Raw genomic sequence first — 19793 nt, 5'->3', positions numbered from 1 at the left:
TCCTTGTTTGCCCTGTGGCACTTGATTCTTCAGCAGAAGTGGATCTATCATCCAAAAGAGTGGGGGATGGAGTGCTTTTTTCTGCTTGGTTCTGGATTTTTTTTTCTACTGAAAGAAGGCCAGGTAAGATCTATAAATGGCCAATCAGGGAAGCTGTGTTTGCAGCACTTTAGAACACAGAACATTTATTTTTTCTTTTTAAAAAACAAATATGGGGACATCTACTTGAGGAGCTTTAGTAAATGAGTTTGAGGTGTTTGATGGGTTGATGCTGGCCAAACGCCAGTGCACCTATGAAAATCATTTACTCATTTTCTACAGCTACAGTTAAGCAGAGGAGGGAAAAAGAAAACTTGTGGTGAGGGAAGGATTAGGAGAAAACACTTTAAGGGCAAAACAGGCTAAAAACTACAAAAGCTATAAGAGAAAAAAATTCATTAACAGAATTAAGAGGATAATGAGAACTAAAATAAACTTTTAGAACACCTTTCTCCCCATGCACTCCATTAATTACGGTGAACTGTTGTATTGTAGTCCTCACTACAGCTTGCAGAATAATCTTCGCTCTGGCACTTGGAGCACCTCCTCCTCTCCCTCCCCCTTTTTCACCTACCTTAGCATTGTCATACATTGGTCATACTTACATGCACTCATGTGTCTTCACTTTTTCCTTTTCTCTGACTTGGGAGGGAAGTAGCATTTGTAGGTGTGGTCGGTTTTAGCAGTGGTTAAATACCAGTGCACTCACTAGAATATACTTACTTATTTCTTGTTCTGAGACAGGATTAGGAGGGACGCAAAGTAGGCTCAAAACTTGAAAAGGGTATAAAGAAAACTTGATTAACAGTAGTGAAAATAAAGAATAATAAAAATCAGAATAAAACTTTTAGAACACTTTTCCTCCCCGCTACAACCTTTTCTTTCTCACTAACAATGTACAGAAACAATTTAGTCAGTTTATCACTTCTAGAATAGTCTTTCTTCAATTCACTTAGGGTGAAAAGTCCCTCTTGTTAATTTATGGAGACTTTTATACAAGAAAACTGTTCTCTCGTGGCTTTCAACTTCCACAACTAGTAGCCACCTGGAAATCTGCAGTTGTGAAGTCCCTCCCATGTTTCACAGCTTTCCCCACAGCTGCGTTTATGGGCCATGTCAACTTATGAGGTACTGTTTTAAGGGTGAGCTGTTCAAGAGCAAAGGTTGTCTTTATCTATCTTTGAGATCATCTTCATCTTTGAGAACAGAGGTCTTCTTTCCCTGGGGCAGAGAGTATTCATCACTTTTTTCTCTCTCTGTTCAAACTTCTCATGGGATCTCAGCTACTTCAGCATTTGCTTACTTTAGCATAGAGGCCTTTGCTCACTTTACCATAGAGGGCTTTGCTCATATCTACAATTTGAGCACTTAATCTCCCCATACTTTCAATAAGTCACAGGGAAAGAGAGTCTGATGTATCAATTACACTCTTCTCTGTAGCTTTACAAGAGTATTTCAGTCTCAAAAATCAACTCATTTTTTCATCCCTCCCATCTGGGATTTGACTCTTCACTGACCTTGGTGTTTCATGTTGTTCTTCTATATACTCTCACTCTGTCCTTTTTTCTCACTTGAGGGAGGACTGAAGGTCTGCAAGCCATACTTGTGCACGGAAAGAGCTGGTATCTTGCCTGCGGCCCGCAGAGGGTCTTGTGCTGAGATATGGGGGCCGGGCCGGCCTTGTTACCTGCTCAGGGCCAGAAGCAAAAGAGAACTTCTCGATTTTTCATCTTTAATATGTGTGTTCACAGAGGCGTGTCTAGCTTTCTCAGTGGTTTAACAGATTGTCAATACTTGAAACTAATTACTGATTGGTTTTTTTGTCAGACACGGAGGAAACTGCTAGCAGCTTCTTTGAGAAAGTCACTTCTATGAATGCTTCCAATGCACAGCACAGGCTAATTTGTTCTCAAGTTGTATCAATTGAAACAGTTTCTGTAGAGCCGTACAGCACTAAAAGGTTAATCTTGTCCAGGCTCTGCAGTCAGGGAATTAATTGCTCGAAGTGCCCCTCTTTAAGTTGGTCGCGTGGTCTCCGCCAGCACTGTGCAAGCTGCGCCTTTTCTTCATTCAGGACACCAAAAAAAGAAACACTGCTGTTGCTGCTTTTGTCTTTCTGTCTGCAGCATGGCTGGTTAAAAGTGTCCAAGTAAATAAAGCCCATTATGAGCCATGCCAAGAGAGCTGCAGCCCCCTCAGGAAAGGGGCTCCAGCTGGCCTCCTACTGCTCCAAACAGAGAAGCAAACAATAGATTTTCCCACTTTTTTTTTTTTTTCATTCTTTAATGTGTTACCACAGAGGCGTTTCCAGCTTTTCTAACTGGCTTAGCAGTGTGCCAGTTTTCCAAGCTAACCAGTGATTGGTTTTGCCAGGCACAGAGGAAGCCTCTAGCAGATCCTCACAGAGCATCACTTCCATGGCTGACTTTCTCCCTCTTCTCCAAAAGTCAATTATTGCAAAACCAGCACAGGGTGCTATCTCTTTAGGGACCAAATTAGATTCTAAATTATACTGTATTTGTTTCTTGATTGTACAGAGTACCAATCTTCTAGAGGTTTGCAACAATGAAAATAAACAAATTTAAATATTTGTTGTGAATTTACAGCTATTTTTTCAGAAATAATTATTTAAGTTATTTCTTAATTATAACATGGGTTCCAGTTGGTGTGAGAAGAAGCAGGACTTGGGCTAGCGTTTATTTCTTACTTCCCTGTCAGAATGGCAGGCAATAGGTTGTCTTATGTGCAGTTTATTTCAAAAGTGGCAGCATCAGAGGCAAAGACCAAAGAAGCCTGATGTTACAATGAAAAATTTTTAAGTAAATAGCTGCCTCCTTTACAATGGTAGTGTTACATCCTCATTGCCCACCTCAGTAATTTCCATCTTTTGACAATTTTGACTTCTAAAACTTTCCAAAGACAAACCTTTATCCTACCCCCATTCTGACCAGAATTGGTAATCTTAAAATAATTTTTTCCAAGTGAAGCTGAGGAAAAATAAGACCCTACTGATATGCACACATAATGCAGTTAGTAGTGGGTCAGATTACTTGAAGCTGAACATGTTTGCTTTATGGGTAGGATGAAGTGGACAAATGTCCAGAAATATTCCTGGGTTCCTTCTGATATCAAATAGATAATACACCAATTTAATGTGTAGGCTTCAAAACTTCTACCAGTCATCTTTAAAGTACAAGTTATATTTTGATGCCCACAGTCATAAGGCAATAGTAGGGTTTATAAAGACCAACTGTTTTGTGACTCTGAAATAGCAATATAACAAGGAAGAGGGGGAGAAGACAAATTTACTTCATCACAGGTATAGTGCAGTTGTTATTGTACTTAAAGTTGTGAGCAGGGTAAGCATTTAGTAGGTAAAGATTAGGAGGTTTTTTTCATCTTCATGTTCTCAAAAAACAATCAAAATGACCTATTCATTGGTTTTACCAGATAGTAAAGAGACTTTGACATGGTCTGGGGTGGAAGTCAAAGGGATCTCCCAACTGTGTTATGACATGATGATATTACTTCCTTAAATTCATCAACAGATGTTAGCAATTTGTTACAGCTTGCTGCTTAATATTTTCTACTTTTATTAACCCTCCTGTGTGTGTTAAGTCATGTGTTGCTCCTATGTGATATTTTCCCTTGCAGTAGTTTTTTTTGCTAGATATTTTTATTCATTTGCCATATTCCCTTGTATTGCAAATGAGCAGTGTGTTCATTTGCATATGTCAACCCTGAATTAGTAAATAACATTCCTTTTTTCTTCCATGTATTATAAGAACATCTGTGCTTTTAAGATATGGGAAGAGGTCATGGAAATACAGGATGGTAATTGTCTGCATTGCCAAATCCATTTACTCAGTGGTCATTCTTGATCTCTGTCTTCTGAATGCCTCTGAACTAGTGTGGGAGTGCTGCTGGGATGGGAGCTGCGGCCTGCCTTTTTCAAGAACCACCTTTAGTATATTTGGTGAGCTGTTCATGCTGGATTCTGGTGTCCCATGAACAGCTGTTTCATGTCAGGCTATAGGCAGTCATTAAAAACCCCGTATAGGAAAGTTATGCCATGAGGGTTGCCTGGCTGTAAGTGAGCTTCCATCTGAGGACGTGGTAGTTTTGGAGAGGAAGAATATGGGGTTCTTGGCAGGCACACTGAAAAGTGTTGAAATTGGACTTGTAATCTAGGCTGAGAGGGCTTGATAAAGGGTTTGAGGGAAGTTAGGGTATCAGCAAAGGTCCATCTGAGGGTTACAAGGGGATGGAGCAGAGATTTGTAAAAGGGGGGCCTGGGGAAGACTTGTGAACCTTCAAGACTGCAATCTTAAAAGTGGACGTTAAGTGTTAGATTGGGAGCCAGACCATGTAGGTATTTTGGATAATTGGATTATAGGTGGGTTTGACTGGTACTGTGAAGGCAGTTCTTCAGTCCTTTAGCCTACATAATATTGTGGTGGGGCAGAGTCACTGTTTTCATTTTCCATTTGTGTCCCAAAACTGAGAGTAACCCTTGTCAGCAAACCTAGTCCTACAAAGCTGTAGTGGAGAGTTGCTCTGCCTGCATCTTGCCTTGTTGTCATATCAGCAAAGTTGAAGGATTTGCTCATTGTCCTAGCTGACCAAGAGGGTCTTAACTGAACCATTATTTCCAGGGTGAAGAAACTGTATGGTTTGTCAAGTTTAATTACTGCCATTAGATACAAATATCATAAGTCTTACTTTTTTAGCATACAGCTATTAGAAGACGTTTTGGTGAGAAATCTGGTAAGGAAGTGAGAAATTATGCACATGGATATTTGCAGGGTGATACTGAGAATATAGAGGCTTCTGTCTGATTATCTGGATTACCAGCTTGTTTGAGCCACATTTAGCCTAAATATGTATTTTCTAGAGAAAACTAGAGATGACAGATAAGTGAACCTGCTTGTGTGAGGGACTTGGTGTTGGGTATTTTCCCTGTAGATTTTGAGTAATGGGGTTCAGCAAGTGTAAAATTAGGTTAATCTGTAAATCTGTATCTCTTTACCTTGAATAAATGGAGATTAGTTGGGTCCTAACAAAGGTCTGAGAGCTGAACTGGAAAGGATAAAGGCTGAAAATAGTAGTAATTTCTTTACTGGCCCAAAGGAGGCCTTATGACACATTTGGTGCAGTTTCCAGATACAGAAATGCTATGAAGGCTTAAATAAAAAGCTTTATCTGTGTCTTTTGTTGGGTAGTACTTGTCATGGAAATCTCGTGGCAGTTAAGTTTGTAAGGTTCTTGTTGAGCTCCCTTGTCCAAAGTAAGGTTTGCACAGCCGACCTAGGTGCAATCGTGCCCTTCCAAGCAATTCTGGTGATAGAAAGGGTTTACAGATAGTCAGGGGGTCAGATGGTGGTGTAAAACCCCACTGATGATGTGCCTTTCATAGCAGTCTGGCTAGAAGTCATCCATTCCGCTTCTCAGCCGCACACGCGGAGCTTGGCTAAGTACTTTTTGCTCCCATGTCAAAAAGGGGATGTATAAATGAAAGATAATTTCCAGCCAGCCTCACAGACCCTCAAAACTAAAGCTGAGACAATTAGTCAATGCCCTGATTAAGACATTATTTCTGTTAAAAAAATTAGGAGTTGGAAATGGTTATACCTTGGATCAAGTCAAGATGTCAAAACCAAGAAAAGTAAAAAATTATGTCAGCAACTGTGTTCTGCTGGGTATTTTGCTGCACTTTGAGCTTCTGCACATATATAAGAGAAATAAGTAACCATCCCTGGCGATTTAATTTTGGGGCTTGAGGTCTTTTTATGTTGGTTTCTTTTTCTTTTTATATTTGTCACTGAATTTCTATAAGAAGTGAAGATGCTCCCAGTGGAGCACTAAGGATGCGTTTATTCATTTTTGCATAACTTAAAATGTTCTTTGAAGTTTTATTTTAATTCAAAAATAATTTGAGTTGGTTTCTTTGGTTGTACTTGAGATTTTCATATAGAATGTAAACTAGTAATTCTGGAGCTCTAACTAGTTGGTTTCATTTTTTTCTTCTGTGTGATAGTGATGACTATTTAGATAAATAAAAGTGCCGATATGGTTTCTAAAGGTCTGACCTTGTATTAAATGTCAAGAAAAGTTACTCTTGCAAATTGCCAAGTGGTAGTCTCTTCTCACCTTTTTGCAGTAGTATTGGGGTTGCACTTTCTGCAGCAGAATGAGTTTTTTTCGTTTGGTTTTGGTTTTTGGTTTTTTTTAAGAGATTTTATAATGTGTCCTAAACATTAAGAGGCAGAGCACTGTGAATGACCCAGTAAGCTAGGGGGTGTTGTGATTCAGGAATGGTACTCCTCACTTTAGTGCTACCACTGAGACTCTACAACCACATGCTTCTTGCTTGTTCCTCTCCTCCCCTTCCCCTGTGGTGGGCTAGAGAGGAGAGTAGGAGGCACAAAAGGGAAAGATGATGTGTTGAGATAAGAACAATTTACTGGAAAAAGCAATGAGATGAGAAAATAACCAATAACAGTGACAGTACTAATAACTAAAGTGTAAAAAAGAGAGATAAGTGATTCATATGCAAAAATACCCATACTCATAGGTTACTCTGGGTTGGAACCAGCATTGCCCAACCCGTCCTCAACAGAATGGATAGTGTAGGATAGCCTCTGTTGAAATAGAAATTCTTGGAGTTCACTTGGGTTAACAAAATTAATTAAGCATTTAAATTTTATCTTGTAAAATTATGTGTTGAATTTTAACCTTTTACTTAAGAAACCTCTGCCATGGTACAAAAGGGCATAAGAAAATGCAAATTTCTGAAGCTTCTTGCATAAAGAACAATGCCGGAGGGGACTGAAGATGCAAAGAACCCAGATAAAGGGGCTCCTCTGTCTCCAAGCCCATCAAGACTGACAGACGGACTCAGATAAGCACAAAAAGACCACAAGTGCATGCGCAAAGGAGAAAAGTTCAAAAGTTCAACCATGAAGAAGACCACAATCTTCAGCCTCAAGAGACCACCAGAGACCCACCCACAGGACCACCATGGCAAACCACGCATGCCTAGAAGGGCGTGGACCTATTTAGCATGAGAGGCGAGGACAGGCGGGGCCAGGGGTTGGATATGCTAGCAAAGTTGTGTGATGTACTGCATATGGAACACCTTTGTGAATAAAAGTGTGGGTCAGACTGAGACTCAGGGCACAAGTTTTTGGAGAGGTAACTCGCTTGTGTCAGACCCTGACAATACATACCCACTTCATAACTACCCCAGGTTGTGGAGTCTATTTATGTATTTCGCACATCACTTCACTGTGTCTTAGCCATGCCTCCCCTCGCTACTGCAAAAATTTACCCTGCCCTGGCCAGGAGGAAATTAGGAAATTGACTATTTTTCTTATAATCTCTAAAATCAATGTAAGCTTGAAAGAAGGCATGTAAAAAAAGAAAATTAACTGTAGGGTTTTTGTTTATTTTGTTATTTTTTTCCCAGACATAGCCTTTTAAGAAGGCCTATGACACTAGGGCCTTGTTGGAGTAGGGTGTGTGTCCTTTTTGAAATTGCTTCAGTGATGGACTTCAGCTGTCTTTGTATTGGAGTTTAAATGCTTTGCAGGATCACAACTTGCAAGCATAAACAGGCTGGAATAGACATTTAGAGTAATTGCAATTCTGTCTGGGACTGGACAGAAGATGCGCAGCAAAGGGGAAGGACGCTTATAATGTATGCAATGTTTATTTCCATAAAGGCTTTGAAAAACTTTGAGGGCAAATTGAGTGGGAAGGATGACACTTTTTCTGTCAGTACCTGTAACATAATTAGAGTATCTGTAATCAATAGAGCATGTAGTTCACATGACAGACAGACCGTTCTGTGGGCAGATGCTCTGCTGCAGGAGCAAATGTGGGCTAATGGAATAATTCTGGGAACTGCCCACAGGTTCCTTCTGGAAATTTTCTTCACAAGGACTGATTTCAGATTTTTTTTTTTCTTTTTTCCTACTCATGGTTCTAGCACAGCAGTTCCTGTAGGCTAGGAAAACTAGGAAAGATGGGGCAGAATATCTGAAGAAGGTTGTGAACCTGAGTTCAGAAAGGATGGTGAGAATCCCACGCAGTGGCACTGGCCTGTTGAAAGCTTGTTGCACATTTGTAGTTCTTGTTAGTTTTGTAAATCTGTTCCAGAAGAAGAGTTGGTATTGCATAGGTGCTGGGTGAATGAGAAGGAATTTGTTTTCAGTTCAGGAGTGTTCAGCAATTACAACTGGAAGAGGTCTCAGTAGGAAGGAGTTTGTATTAGTCTTAGGAGCTAATGAGAGTATTTCATTCAGTTGGAAATGTGCTTTCAATGGGCAATGTTTATGGATGCCTGTTCTTTACAGCATATTTTAGCAATATGACTGCTAGTTTTAGCTTTAAAAGGCAAGTGGAAAATCAAATGGAGTATGAGTTTCAAGTTAGCATTCCAGTTGTTGAAAAATGGTCATTATTTATTTTACAACATCACAAAGGTACCTTCTTCCTGACAGCTGTGTGGGTCTCCTTACTTTTCAGAATTTAAGGCTGCCGTGTGTGCTTTACAAAATGTGCTTTACACATCTTGTGCAGTAAATATTTATTTTTCTCTTAAAACATTTGTCACGAATCTCAAAATTTAATATTGTTATTTCAGATAATTTTAGGCATTAAATATTTAAGTAGTATTAAGTGGTAGTACAAAAAGCAGTGTTACAAAATTTATTTTCAAATTTTTAGAATCCTATAAGAGGGTTATTTAATAGTTTCATACAGTTAGTAAAAATACATATAAGTTCAGCAATTGATTTTTAGATTATTTTTTCCCCGTAAAAAAGGAAAGCTGTGAGGTCTCTTGTATGGGGTAAATTTCAGTCTGTTTATATCTTAGCTTTGCTGCAAGTCAGGACTTGTACTATTCCTCTAGGTTGTCATAGAAACACAGCTAACTGACATCTCAACTCGAGCTGCTCATGGTTTAATTTGTGGTTTTCAAGATTATTAAAATTTAACAAAAATTATTGATTTGCTTTTATTAACACTGGTTTGTGTTTACTTTAGAAGTTCAAACTGCATAAAAGCTTTTCCTGGTAGAAAAATGCCTTTAAAATTATTAAACCCTCATACTCTAAATAAGAGATCATCAAGTGCATTTAATATATCAGAGTCTGAAGCAGTAATCTTGAATTTTTGAAAATCACCTTTTTATTTCATTTTGTTTACAGTAAAGTTCCCCAACCTCATTTCAATTCACCTTTTAGCTTGACTTTTATTTAACAAAGAAGATACCTGTCAAGAAAGCGTGAAATAGGTACATAATCATGCCTAATATTTGGGAGTTTTCATTTTATTTACTTACTTTGAAGCCTGGCAGAACGCTTTGGTGCACTGACTTTTGAAAGTATATATTTTTTGTATATGCATGTGCAGAAAAAATTACTTCGTTTTCACTCATAAATAAGACAGGCAAAACTTATTTACAGTAACTTTATCTAATGGTCCATGGATGAATGATTTTATGCAAACTACTCCAGAGACTAGAATTAACTTTTCATGTTGGTTGCACATTGGATGTCCTGGCCCCAGCAACATGTGGGATCTTATAAAAACTAGATGACTGGAGTTCAATTTTTACTTTTATGAATTTATTCAATGATTGCCCATGCATTTCAAGTGTAATCTTTGTAAGCAATGTATAAAATGCAGTAATGTATTAATTGTTATAAAATGGACACATACTTCCTTACACTCTCCTTCCATCAAATGTATGCTTTTTACTTTGACTTTACCTCCTCCCTCTACCTTGCAGCCATTTATTAACGATCTGTAGGCATGAGGAATTTGACTGATTTATATACAGACCTGTAATTTGACATTGTCATTCTGTCTGGTAACAACTTTGTTCAGTGGTAGATTTACTGAATAAAATTGTTTCTTAGTGGACATTTTGACATCCTACTTCATACTCCTACGTCATGCACTGCTGACATCCCTGTATTAATCTCATTTGTATTCTGTCATAAAACTCTCATGTAACATTTTAAAACAGACTCTCTTTGCAGCATATTTCTATAAGCATCGGACTAAATATTGGTTTATATTGGTTATATTGGTTATATTTATTGGTTTATAAACATAGGTTTATATGACTTTTTTGTGTTTTGTATGAGGTTATGTACGTTACCATATATGATGGTAACATACATAGTAAATGGCCGTACTATTTAACTTGGGAAAGGCTAGCTTTAGTACTGCAAAAACAATTTAAACAAAATGCATTTTATTAACCTGTTAACATGTCTCTCTTCCAAATTTAGTTTTTGCATCATGTCTACAAGAAAGTGTTGCACTAATACAGTTCTGCTGTAGGCTGACACTGTGCATTTTTAGGTCATAGGAAGGCAGTGGTTGGTGGGAAGTCAAGGCACTTCTTTAACTAGAGCACTGCACTGGTAAATTCTGGTTGCTTAAGAATGAAACGTATGTTTTATGTGGGAAACATACTCAGTGTTGATACATTCATTACAGTCAATAGCAAGTGTAGGAGAATATTATTGAAGATATACTGTTTCCCAGTGAGGGCCAAGGGATATATAAGTGTTTGTGTATGTCTGTGCATGTATGTATAAGATTAAGTGAGACTTACTGAAGTCTGTGGAATCTCTCTGGCATTGTACTTCTGTACACCATCTGTTACAGATAGATGCCTATGACCAAAGAGCTATTTTGCAACTAGGATTTTCTCTTCCTAAGAGATAAGCATGTTGGGTCTTCCTTGAGCAATAAATTTACTGCTTGGTGGTTTGTTTTGTTTTGTTTTTAGCTTGGTTTCCTTTCTCTTCACTCTTTGCCCCATGATCTTTCCTTGCATTTAAGTAGTGATTGGGTGATAATACCTAACATGCTTGAAAAGAGAGGAACGCTTCAGTATTTACCAGAATAAGATCCTAACATGCAGTAGATAAAGGTGATTAATAGGAATGTAATGTGCCCAGATTCTCTTCCCAGAAAACATATTTATAGTTAGTTTTTTTTTTTTTTACCATAAGCCCACTGATGGATTTTTTACAATTAACTTATTCCTAGCAGATTCTTCTTATTTTTGTTCACAGCATTTTGCCTCTATGCTTCCTACAGAGGTGCAGCATCTTGTAAAGGTCATGAAGTTTCTTGTAATGTGCATGCTTCAGCTTTCAGTTCATTGTGGCTACACTGGCACACTTTATTTTATCATTCATTATATATGATTAATATATGTTATATATATGATTCATTATCATATCCATCCTTTTTGTATTTTACTTTTAAATTGCAAATGACTAACTTTAGGTAACAAAGTACACGTGCACATTTTTTCCTGCTTTTTAGATATCAAGTAAGTGCCTCCTACAGCTAAACTGACATGCTGCTATACAGACTTTGCACTCAGAATTTGGAGTAAAAAGAAAAACCAGTAATAGAAAAGCACAGGCCAAAACCCTTCAGATGATTAAATGGTGAAAGTTTGGCTTTTGATTGTAATGGCTGCTTTGAGGAGATCGCAGTGATCCATCTTCGCCTGTTGCTGTGTGATAGTTTTGGGATATCTTTTAATTTGTTTTTATCTAAAATGAACTTCTAAGTATTTTTGTTGTTTTTTCTCTCTTGCTTCCTTTTCCTTACACTCCTAAAAATTTAGGAAGATGAGAGTGAAGAAGAACCTAAGCTCAAGTATGAACGGCTTTCTAATGGAGTGACTGAAATTCTCCAGAAGGATGCAGCCAGCTGCATGACAGTGCATGAAAAGGTATTATATGGCTTTGTGACTGAGATAGCACTTCTGCTTGGTTTTATATATTTGTCTGTGCTTATAATACATCAGCATATTTCTGTGTAAAAGTGATACCAAATCTAGAGTTGCACTGCAAGGCAACAAACAGCAATGTAAACAAAATTCACAATTAAACTGTATTGAGAAATCCACATTTTCTCAGTGATAAAACCAGTAGTTTGCATGGTTCAATTAACAACAGATCTCTCAGAATCAATTTCCTTCTTGTTTGTATCAAGCATTTTTTTCAGTGGGAAACACACTTTCTCAATGAGGAAATGAGGTGAGAATTCAAGATGCAGTGATTTGTTAGATGTTTACATAGGCTAATAGAAAAATGTCTACTCAGATTTAATTATCGGCAGTATTAAGAACTGCAATTAGAATACAGTCCTAAGTTTTATTTATTCAAAAAGGAAGTTGGTATATACTGTACTTATTTGTACAACCATGTCAGTAAAGACCAATTTGATCATGCCAGGAGCTTAGCATATATTTGGCTTGGAAGACATGTAAATACAGTATAGAAGAAAGTAATGAATGTATTTTTTGTTTGCTTAGGCTTTACTTTTGGGGGGGTGTCATACTAACACTTCCTGTCCCCCTTCCCTGATTCAGTATGTTAAAAACAGAGAGGAACTGCACATGCTAGAGATTTTGATGTACCATAGGGATGATAAGAATAAAATAATAGATGATGCAAAGTAAACAAATTTTTAAAATAATTAATATTTTGTTCTTAAAAGGGATAAATTTCATATGCTTCTTTAGTGACTTAAACAATTGCTTTTGTGTTTTATGAGTTTTCTGCTCTTTTATACATACTGAAAACATTTTAGAATATTGAGGCATTCTGAAGTGCATCTGAAAGTGTGAATTAACAATTTGTCAACTACTAGTATGTAAAACATAGTAGCTACTTTCTGAATGTATAATTTTTCATGGCTAGTAATATCTCCTTAACAGTTATTGTTGAGGGATCTATCTTTATTATTTGACTATATTTTTAGATTGACTTGTGCTGTGTTTCTTTTCCTCTGAGGACTGTTGCTATGGCTCAAGAGGCTCTTAAGATGAAGCCTGTATTTTAACTGTGTGAATGAAAACAATAAGTCTTTTTAAAATGTTTTTGACAACGTAGAATTACACTGATATTCGGAAAATTGGCAAGCATTTCCTCTTTGTCTGTGGCCTGTTTCTGTTACCTTTTATTCCTGCATCTCAGGTAAATTTTAAAAGCCAAGAGTTTAACAGGATTTTTCTATAAGGATGTGCACAGATACAGCTTTTGCTATAGTGTCACAAAGCGTGACAATACAGGAAAACTGCTGAAGTATCCCAGCACTTTCAGTTTTCCAGCAAACTAGATACACTACTTATGAGAAGAATCAATATTGTTAGAAGCCAGGTACTGCAGTCTTTTAGGAATAGGTCTCTTGCAACAGAGAAAGGAGCTGGGTTGTAGGTTTTGCAATGGTATTTCTGTTTCATTCTGGTTGGTTTTTTGGGGACTTTTTTCCCTGAACAAACAGGAAAAGCCCTGCTAAATGCTATCATTAGAAAAATTATACAGTAATATGTAAAATACTACTCTGACTAAAGCAGTTTAACTTTGATGGGAATTCTGAGATCTGGCTTCTGCATTCAGACTAATTTCCCCCCAGATTTTTTTTTTTTTTTCATTTTTGCTGCTAAAGCATCATATTTTCACCAGGCTTGCTGTCTGCACTGGATGACTAATCGTCATGGCACCTGGTGCATTCAAGCAGGCCTGTGCAGTGGAATAGTCATACCTAGTTATGTCTGCACACCTGATGTTTTATTAACCAGTATTGATTTTTTTACCCAGGGGACTTTTTTCTTCCTGAAAAAAGGCAACCTTGCAGGAGTGAAAGGCATTGCAGGGAATGAATTTCTAATGAACCCCTCTTTCCCTTTCTTGCCTCCTTTTAATGTAGCTTCATATTTTAAGTGCCTGAACAGAAATTTCATTTTAAGCAATTCCATTTTGAGAAATCCTTTTAAACCTTGACTTTCTGTAAGGTTATTTTTTAAAGATTGTGCTGCCTGACTGACACGCTTAGCAGTGCCTGTAAATTTGAGCATTTCATTATAGGTTGCAATGAAGCATGCTCACATGCAGTGAAATACAGAGAATTGAGTAGCCTAGACTATTTCAGTAATGCTGAAAGTGGGAGGGTGGGGGAAGGGGCAAATAAAAGAAACCTCTGTCATAAATTAAGTAGTACTGAAATTCTATCTTTTCTGTTTAGGTGTAGTTCACGGAGTTCAATTAACAGCAGATCTCTCAGAACCAATTTCCTTCTTGTTTGTATCAAAATAAGTTTGTGATAGTATGGATTTATGTTGAGATTTTTTTATTTTGCCATTATTTTTTAGAATGAAACTCCTGAGATTTCCAAGGAAATGTATTTGTCTTGGGAGTATTCTATTTAGGAATGTTCCTATGTGAAGGAAAGCAAACCCAGGAGTTATCTGTGTGCTTAAATGCGCTATCATAGACCTTCTATAATTCAACTGTATTTTACCAGTGGCTTTCAGTCGGCCTTTTTCTGTGTTTGAACACCTTGTTTTTATTTTAATAATGAAGGAGAATTAAAAATAAAGCCCAAAGGAAACATTAGGATTGAAACAAAGCTGCAGAAAGGATCTAGGAACTCCTTCAGATCTCTGTTGCTTCTTGCTCTCACGCTGCATTTTTAATTTGCTGCCACAGTCCATCAGCTGGTGTATACAGACTGCAGACGCGCCATTAGTTGTCAGTGGATGAGGGTCCTCATGACTCATTCTGACAGCTAACTTGCACTATCACAGTAATATGGGTTTAAAGCCCTGTTTTATTCTTTGGGTACAGTTAAAATAACCTTTCTCTATAGAAAGTGGTGGGCTTTTTTTCTTTTCCCAGTGTTGCTAATCCTGGAGTTCATTTAGCATTGTAGTATTTCTTGTGGTGTGTTTATGTAATCGATCTCTTTCTTTCACAGTTTTTGGCACTGGGAACACATTATGGCAAAGTTTATTTACTTGATGTCCAGGGGAACATCACACAGAAGTTTGATGTTGTAAGTATGATATTATTCAAAACCTGTTTACAGGGGTATAAAACTACTGTGATGCACCAGTTAACACTCTTGCTGTGACAAGTCCGTTAACACTCTTGTTACACCTGCAACTACACTAATGCATTCCATAACATAAAAAACAGTGTATGGTCCTTGCAAAAAGAAGTTATGCTGGATGGCTTTGTGGTGAGCACATCTCAGGTTATATATAGTAAACTTCTTCATGAAGCAGAAGAGGAAATACATATTTATGATTGCAAGTGGCTATTAAAAATGGAACCCACAAACTCATTACTTCCATAAGGCATGAAATCTGTTCATTAGGTGACTACTGTCAGTTATTAGTTTGTGCACTATCACCCTATCTACTTGCCACAAGTAATTGAAAACTGATTACCTTTCTGGCTCAGTTTATCAATTAAAAATACATAATGCTAATATTTTATGTAAATGTTTTGAAATTTGAATTATTAGGGGATTGTATTGATTGAAGGAAAAGAAGAAGCTTTTTCCTTACTGTAGTTTGTGGTATCAGAGGAATAAAATGCTAAATTTAAAGCTCTGTTCTAGGGTATTAAATGTTCCTTTTTATTGTGGATATTAGTTAATTAGTTTTAAGTTCCCTGTCTTTCTTGGGGAGTGGAAGGAAAAAAACTAGAATTTTTTTTTTCCTCAGGTCATCAAAAATTCTAGTTTTTTCATAGCAGTGTAAGCACTAGCCATAGAAACCATCAGAAGATGTGGAAATGTTTGCAATGAGAATGTATATTCTAAAGCTGACACAGCTGCATGGAAGGGGTGGAATTATGTGCTTCTATTTCTTTTAATTTCGTATGATAATCAGCTCTGCAGTTGAGAATGCTGACTGCATTTCAGAAGAGGAAAAGCTTTTGGTGTCTCCCTTGCAGTTCTGATTACTTTACGTGCATGCATCTTGATAGAGTTTCTCTGGGAAGTATGAGAAATTCTCTATTTGAAGCAGGTCAGATTAAATGTACCTGAATTATTCTCTTCCATTGTTGCAGTGGAAGACTGTCATGGTTTGACACTGGCACAATGCCAGTGCCCCTATGAAAATGCAACCCTGCAAATGATTCGCTGTGAGATACGATCAGGAACAGAGCAGAGCAGGCCCAAGCTTAATTACAAGGGAGAAACTTTATTAAACTACTACTACTATAAAAGGAAAAAGAAAGAAAAAAAAAAAGAACCACACACTAAATCCAAAATGAAAACCTTCCAAAACATTCCCCTCCCCTCAGCCATTCCATCAAACCACAGTGAGACACAACCTGGACCCCAGTCAAGTTCCCACCCTTCCGATAATCGATACTCAGTCCATTGAGGGAAAGGGGAGTCCCTCCTGTGCCATAGATCCTCCAAGAAACACAGCTGCCACTTCTTGTGTTTTCATGGCACACATGGCACCGCCCAGAGAAAATCTGCCATGGTGACAACTCTCCTTTTCATGCACAGTGCCCTCACCACGGTACATGGACAGACTGCTCCATGGACAGACTTCTCTTAGGATTTTTCCTTTCAAGGATGCTTTGCAAAGAGGGGGAAAAAACAATAGTTCATTTTTCAGTTTTCATTTTTGAGACTGCAGTCCCCCACCATTTTCCCCTGGGGCTGAGGGTCCAAGAACAGAGATCTTCTCTTCTTCTCCTAAGACAGGGGGCATCACCACAACCCTTCTCAACTTTTCTCTGTTCACTCCACTCCTGTCTTTTTCTCAGCTGCTGAAGCAGGTCTCTTGGCTCACCAGGCATCCTCCTAAAATGCAGTCTCTCTCTCTTGGAGGAGAAATTGGTTCAGTCTATGGCTAATAAGAAAAAGTCCAGCCAAAAGCCACTCCATCATCTCCCCCCCAATCTTCTTTTCCTAACTTTTCAGGTCCTAAGCTGTCTCTCTTCTTCTCTTTCAAACCGAGGAGGAGTAATATTTTACAAAGCCCTCATTTCCCAAGAAAGTAGGTTAAAAATCCTGACTCCCTGGATGGCTCTCGGCCCAGGCTCCAGCTCCCACACTGGGCACCTTTTTCCCCTCCTTCCTCCTCTGCTGGAATACTGTCAGCACCATCACTGTCTCTTTCTCTCTCGAGAGAGACTCTGCGGGGAAACACAAACATCCCAGATTTTTCTCCACCCTTCCATCTGCAGGGAGCCAGAGCCAGTTCTAGTCCACCCACTCTTCGGCCTACCTGAGCTGCCCCTCCCCTGCCCAGCCCATGGCTGGGCAGGGGAGAATCTGCACTCTCTGATGACTGGAACCAAGACAGCCAGTTCCCCTGGGATTTCTGATTTTAACCCCTCTGTGTTCTCAGAGACGTGTCCAGCCTTCAATTGGTCAGCCCAAGTGTCAGTGTCTAACCCCAACCACTGATTGGTTTGACCCCCTTCCTTTCTGAGAAAATTTTTTTCCATGTCAAACCACGACAAAGAGTCAGAGGCTTACTCAAAAGAAGTGGAGATTTTGTATTGAGTCTGGCATTAACTGTCCTAAACTGGTATTTATTCCATTCAGTGTAAGGTGCTTGGAAAATTTTAGCTGTAGAACAATCTTCTTCTGTCCCCACCAATGCCTTGTTCTCTCACAGTGGTTCCAAGAGATTAAATCCTCCTTCTGTAAAGACTTAGGGAACTGCCTAGATGTAGAGAAAGGAGCAAGGGGACCTGTTACCTACTAAAGTCTATAAAACAAAATCCCTGCATTCTCTTTATGCCCACCCTCCCAAATTTGCTGTTATTTTCTTTGTTTTTCTTTACTAAAACGTCCTACAGTGCCTGCTGGGAGGGTGGTTGCTTATGAAATTAGTGTTGGACTATAAAGTTATTTTCTGCTCAAAGATGTTTTCCAAATTTAGCCTGCTTGAGGATGATTTTTGTGCTGTGTCTCTCAAAGATGGCAGTGATTTCTTTTGAAACTGTTGTTAGAGTACAAACTGCTTTTTGAGCTGGAGAATAGGAAAAATAAATGTTTATTGGATTCTATTCTTAATGTTTATATCTCTTTTTGTAATGTACATGTCTCCAGTGCAATAGATTATATCATGGATTAGGTGGAAATGGTGCTTCTTTTTTCTTTTTTTCCCTCTTTTTTCTAGTTTGAAGAAGAATGATTTTTCCCTAGCACCACTTGTCTTAAAAAGAAAAGTTTTTCAAGGAACTACTAGCTGTTGTACAACAGAGCAAACTGCCTATGTGAGAAGAAAGCAGCTGTATGATGTACGTGGCTGCTTAAGCTGAGAAGTTTTCTGAATTAATAATGTCAGCTGCTGAACCCTTATACAGTTTATTCTGAACTGGCTGCTGTGCGCCAAAATATTATTCTTCTAACCTGAACTTCTCAAGATGTTGGATTTCAGACTAGAGGCATCACTATCAAAACATTCAGTGGCGGTCTTCCTTCAGTTCTCTCCTACTAATACCTCATTATTGTTTCTCCTGGGAAGTTTGCATTAAAGTATTGTCATGTTAGAAATCCCAAATAAAACCTAACCTTTCTTGACAAGAAAGGGAATTACTTCCTGTAGTCACACAGGGACAAAGCATTTCTTGTAAATGTGCTGGTGAAGACTGTTATCACTAATGGTGTTTTTTCTTATTCTTTTTCTCTGATCCAAAAAGAACAAATTCCTTCTCAGAACCTTTTTCATTGGTGAAATGGCATATACAGCTCTATCTTGAAGTTGTTAATAGGGGAAGTACCTATTGTTAGTGATTATTGGACATTAATATTGTATAGATTTTTTTCTGATTAAAATAGCAGTATTACCATTGAAATATTTTAATTGTCTGCAGTAAACAGTGTCCCTGGGGAGAGTCTTTTGTGTATTTTTTTCTTTTTGAAAGGATCTTTTCAGCAGATGTTTTCTGTCTTGTGACATTGCAGAAATTGATAGCAAGGATAGCAATGTGATGCCCTTTGTCCAAAAGAAAACAGTTACATAATTCAAGGAATTGTACTTCATTTGAGTATCTTTCTCTATTTTTCAGGGGGTTGTTTTAGTTTCTGTTTTTTTTAAAAAAAAGCTGAGACATGTAAAAATTAATTATTTTTCTATACATCTGTTAGCTGTGTAATTAGCAAAAACAAACCATACATGGATAACTTTAAAAACTACTAGATCCAAATAGTGTGTAAAATAAACCAGAATTATGCATGCGGGGTTTTTTTAACCATTTTAAAAAATTCATTTTAATGACAAGTTCATATTAAATATACTTAGAAAATACCATTACTGTTCTCATAGTCCTCTTGATTTCTGTTTTTCTTTACTAATTTTAGGAAGCCATGTTAAAAAATTACAAATGGGCTTGGCAACTGAAGAAATAAGAATTTTGCTTTTATAATAAATCCTTTATTTTCCATAATGACTTGCATCTGCATTTGAGCCAAATTGTAAAAAAAAAAGAAAATATACCGATATCAGAAGATTTGCAGCAAATGAGGGAGAAAATTCACCAGTGTGTTGCATTATCTCCAAAATGGCCAAGTTTTGAATGACAGCACTCCTTTTGAAGACTGAATGCATTTATCATTTTAACATGAGCTAAAAACAGCTGTAAGAAACACTAAAATATAAAGCTTGGCATCCCTAGAAGTTCTGTTATTGTAACACACTTTTTTGTGTATTGTTTAAAAAACCTTTTAGGGCTGCACTTCTTGATATCCATAGCAGCAAATCAATGTGGTTATCCTGAATTACAAATACTGTAGTGTCTACTCCACTTTGACCCATAAATATTCAGAGCGGCTTCTATGAAACTCATGTAAAAAACTAAAAATTATTTTCAGAATAGTCTTTCTCTTATCCAGCTCTTCATGTATCTAAGGTTTAATCCTATGCCAAGTGGACAACTAGTCTT

The 19793-nt window shown here is 37.7% G+C and overlaps 1 protein-coding gene across 2 annotated transcripts in view; it reads left to right on the top strand.

Annotated features, from left to right (window-relative positions):
* The window catches only part of VPS41 (VPS41 subunit of HOPS complex), a 108026-nt gene that overhangs the window by 9643 nt on the left and 78590 nt on the right, over window positions 1–19793 (top strand). For both annotated transcript variants that reach the window (XM_021546648.2, XM_021546640.2), the window contains exons 3-4: window positions 11708–11815; window positions 14845–14922. In XM_021546648.2, coding sequence (XP_021402323.1) covers window positions 11708–11815; window positions 14845–14922 — 186 coding nt within the window. The remainder of the gene's footprint in view (window positions 1–11707; window positions 11816–14844; window positions 14923–19793) is intronic.

The sequence above is a fragment of the Lonchura striata genome, chromosome 1 (assembly GCF_046129695.1).
Source record: "Lonchura striata isolate bLonStr1 chromosome 1, bLonStr1.mat, whole genome shotgun sequence".
In the NCBI taxonomy this organism is placed as follows: domain Eukaryota; kingdom Metazoa; phylum Chordata; class Aves; order Passeriformes; family Estrildidae; genus Lonchura; species Lonchura striata.
The sequence above is the reverse complement of the archived record's forward strand: the minus strand, read 5'-3'. Positions and strand labels throughout refer to the sequence as shown.